Source organism: Chenopodium album, chromosome 8 (genome assembly GCF_948465745.1).
Source record: "Chenopodium album chromosome 8, dcCheAlbu1.1, whole genome shotgun sequence".
Lineage (NCBI taxonomy): Eukaryota > Viridiplantae > Streptophyta > Magnoliopsida > Caryophyllales > Amaranthaceae > Chenopodium > Chenopodium album.
In genome coordinates, this window is record NC_137841.1 from 73,127,766 (window position 1) to 73,131,696 (window position 3,931).

The window sequence follows — 3,931 nt, forward strand, 5'->3', positions numbered from 1 at the left end:
GGTTACTGGGTCGGTTAGGGGTTACTAGGTCAGTTGGGGGTTACTGGGTCGGTTAGGGGTTACTTGGGGTTACTAGGTCAGGGGTTACTTGGGGTTACTAGGTCAGGGGTTACTAGGTCAGTTAGGGGTTACTAGGTCGGGGGTTACTTGGGGTTACTAGGTCAGTTATGGGTTACTAGGTCAGGGGTTACTTTTGTCTTGGAGTTACTTTGTCTGGGGGTTACTTTGTCATTTGCTGATTTGTAACCTGCCGCATGGTGCGGCTAGCCGCACCAGAAACGCACTGATGAAATTAATATTGTTGGGTCCACTTGGTGAGAAAAATTAATTAAATATTGTAAAAGCTTTCTAAATAAGAAAATGGAGCTAGTATTTAAAAACAGCCGAAAAAAAAGTGAACAAGTATTTAAAAACGGAGGGAATAAGAGCATGTTCTCATTGACTAAACTCAGCTGAACTGAACTGAACTGAACTGAATTGAGTTGACCTGAACTGAACTGAACTAAGTTAAGCTGAACTGAACTGAACTGAACTAAAATGAGCTGAATTTCAACGTAAAAGAACAGACCCTAAGAGGTGTAGATTGCTTAATTCAATAGAGTCCTTTATCTTATCTTACATTTTATTTTTATTATTATTTTTTTAAAAAAAACTTTATAATTTACCAACATTTTAATAAAAAATGTGTGGCTAGGATTGCGTTGCAGTCTTCATAGAGACTCACAAATAATTTAAACATGGTCTGACCAATCACAAACGAATATTCGAAGAAAGCGCCCACATTCAATCAACCAATTATAATTCAGCTTTACTATTCATTTATTAAAAAATACTCGTATAGTAGTATACGAGTATTTCGTACTCCGTATTTTTTTTTATTTAAATACTCCGTCTCCCCCATAGACGCCCCAAAAAGAAAACGTCCTGCCTGTTTGTTAATAGTTGACCTCTCCCATCCTCCGATTTTCTCTCTCTAACCTTTGTTGTTTCTCTCTCTAAATTCAACAATGGGTGGCGGCTTCCGCTGGGTCAGACCCGAGGTTCTCTCTCTTCCTTCTCTCTTTCTCTCTCCTATTTGTTCTATATTTTTCTACGATTTTTTTTTATGGTAGATTCAGTATTTTTAGATCTGTGAAAAATTTGCTATTATTAGCATGAAAATCGTATGATTTGGGATGAAATTCAATCAGATCTAATGGAGTATAATAGATTTGATTAGAAAAATATAATAATTTGTAATATTTTTTAATAAAAATTGTTAACTGGGTTTTGTAGGTTTACCCTCTGTTTGCATCGGTTGGTGTAGCCGTCGGAATTTGCGGGTTTCAGCTCATCCGGAATATTTGCGGCAACCCAGAAGTGAGGTATATCTTTCTCTCTAATTCAATTTCTTGATTTTCCTTTTAAATTCTAAATAGAATTATTAATATAAAGCGGGATTCATAATATTATTATTAGGTTTAATTTATCTAAATTGATTTCATTAGGTTGTTTTGATGTGTAATTAAAATCTTTGTATTATTGTGGTAGTTTTGAATTAGGTTTTAAATTCGAGTGAATAAGCAATTTGAGTTGTGTATTGTTGTAAGGTAAAATATGGTGGTTTATCTCGTACTTGTCGATTAATTGTGTGAAAATTAAGGGATTATACAGAAGCTCGGCCAAATTGTGTGAAATTGGATTTGTTTCAGGCATGTGTGAATGTTTTGACATGGAAGTTTTCAGTTGATTAGGTTGCCCTGCTCTTGAACAGAGCAATGTTAATTTTCTGGTTGAATTTTTCATTCTGTAAGTGATTGTTTGCGTGCTAACTGCTAAGTTTATGATTTATAGACCTCGTGATGATTCCGATAAACTTATTTGGTATTGATTTAAACTTGCATAGGTGGTTTATGTTGTTGATTTTTCATTTGAGCCATGCCTTAAATATGTGGGCGTATGGGCGATTAGTTACTTCTTAATTAGGAGATCATTATTAGCTCGCGTTCCTAGTTATTGATTTAGTCACGAACTGAGTGGAAAGAGGCGTTGTGAATGTAAGCATGTTGGCTAACATGTCCGGGATAACTCATATTCAGTTTAGAAGTTAGAACTTGGAAGTCCTTCCCCAAGTGGGAGAGTACCTGCAGCTGATGGAATCCCTAGTAATTTTTATTTGTGTAGATTATATGAATAACAATAACTTATTATTTGATCCTTATCTTCATTTTGGCTCAACCAACATCTTTGACTGAGTTTAAGCTAGGGACAATGTTCCTATTACTTCCTTGCACTTATTATTTTTAAGTTTCACACGCCAACATACACTAACATTACTCTTTGATCATGATTCATGTATCACTATACTTTTGTTAGCGAATACGGAGTAAAATTTATACTAGATACAATCTAATGATAATTAAGTTGTAAGTGAATGATGCACTTGATGAATTAGAGCCCCATTATAGGCCAAATGTAACCAATTAAAATATGGTGGATTCTCTCTGCTTAGAGTATAATATCCACGAGGAAGCTATTAGAATCACATTTATATTGCTTCCAGCATTTGATGGAAGTCATAGAACTATAGAAGTGTGGCATAAAAATATAAAATTAAGTGAGGGGAGTACCAGCTCCCAGGAATTAGAGTCTAGCCCTTAATAAAATATTATGATACTCACTTGGAGTCGAGTAACAGGAAGTTGAACTCCATTATGTTTGTATTGCTTCTTTGCATAATATGGAATTTACTGGGAATAGCTCAAGTTTTTACATAAGCACATGTTTAAATAAACTACTTAAAAGTGAGCTTTGTTGCTTTACATAGTCTGAGGTTAGCGATCCTAGAAGGAAGGAAGGAAGGGAAGGGATGAAGAGATCTGAGGTTAGTGATCTTAGAAGGGAGGGAAGGGATGAAGAGGTCTGAGGTTAGTGATTCTAGAAGGAAGGGAGGGAAGGGATGAAAAGAGTTTCTTCTTTTTCCTATGACTTAGGAAAGATTTGTGTCTTTCAAGGGGAAATAATAGTGGAATCCTCCAATTGTGCCTTCTCGATTCCATATTCTTCATTCAATTTAGGTTAATAAGAACCTGTACTCTCCCTCAGTCCCTCTCCTTTTTAATCCATGGTTGGCACTATTCTGCAAAGTGAAGATATGTTCACTATCCAGTTAATTTCTTTTTTGTGCTAGTTGCCCTTTTAGTTTCTTTACGTTACAGAAAAAATATCGTGTTCTTGATAATTTACAATGTGTTGCTAAAATTTTCCAGGGTGACTAAGGAAAACCGAGCTGCTGGAATCCTGGAGAATTTTGCGGAAGGAGAGAAATATGCAGAGCATCCCCTTAGGAAGTTTGTGCGCACCAAGAGCCCTGAAATCATGCCAGGTCTTAACAGTTTCTTCAGCGATCCACAGTGAAGCTCCCTAAGGAATAGCACTATGTTGGCCCTATGTTATAGTGAATTTTACTGAAGTTGCTTCCTTATTATTCCATTAAAAATGAAATTAATGATGTTATATAATATTTGAACAAAGATGGCATTGTGTTACTTGGTCTACCCTCCATTTTTTTGAAGTCCTTGAGATATGAAAGTGGTTTAACCCATTCATGGGAGACCTTGTATTATAAAAAGCCTATAACACCTTATTGTTAGGCTGCTAATTGAATAATCCTTTCAAGTTTCATTTTTGTTTCCGTTTATTATGAGATATGCAAGTTCAGAGATGTCCAAGAAATGGAGTTGTGGTGTTGCTATCCTTGGTTTGCATCTACTCGTAGAACCAAGGAAGAACCTCAGTACTGCATATGCAATGCTTATTACCAGTTATCAGGGTTGTGGCAGCACCAGATGCTGGGATAGAACTGATAACAATTCTGCTATTGTATCTGTTGCCATTTGCATGAACACTTTCTAATCAAACAGGACTCATGAGTGTATATTTTGTTGATAGT

General features: G+C 35.9%; 1 protein-coding gene across 1 annotated transcript; it reads left to right on the forward strand.

Moving 5' to 3' along the window:
• Positions 1-884: 884 nt before the first annotated feature.
• Positions 885-3,663, forward strand: LOC145642332 (uncharacterized). The gene is made up of 3 exons (XM_081693469.1): positions 885-1,040; positions 1,276-1,364; positions 3,249-3,663. Exons 1-3 carry the CDS (start codon positions 1,008-1,010, stop codon positions 3,394-3,396), a joined length of 270 nt encoding a protein of 89 aa, XP_081549595.1. The 5' UTR covers positions 885-1,007; the 3' UTR covers positions 3,397-3,663.
• The last annotated feature ends 268 nt before the right edge of the window (positions 3,664-3,931 follow it).

Bases quoted from the DNA above. Each gene is read 5' to 3' on its own strand.
- LOC145642332 (XM_081693469.1), top strand. From the start codon at position 1,008: ATGGGTGGCGGCTTCCGCTGGGTCAGACCCGAG. The intron at 1,041-1,275 runs GTTCTCTCTCTT...TGGGTTTTGTAG, and splicing joins TCCGCTGGGTCAGACCCGAG to GTTTACCCTCTGTTTGCATC. The intron at 1,365-3,248 runs GTATATCTTTCT...AAAATTTTCCAG, and splicing joins TGCGGCAACCCAGAAGTGAG to GGTGACTAAGGAAAACCGAG.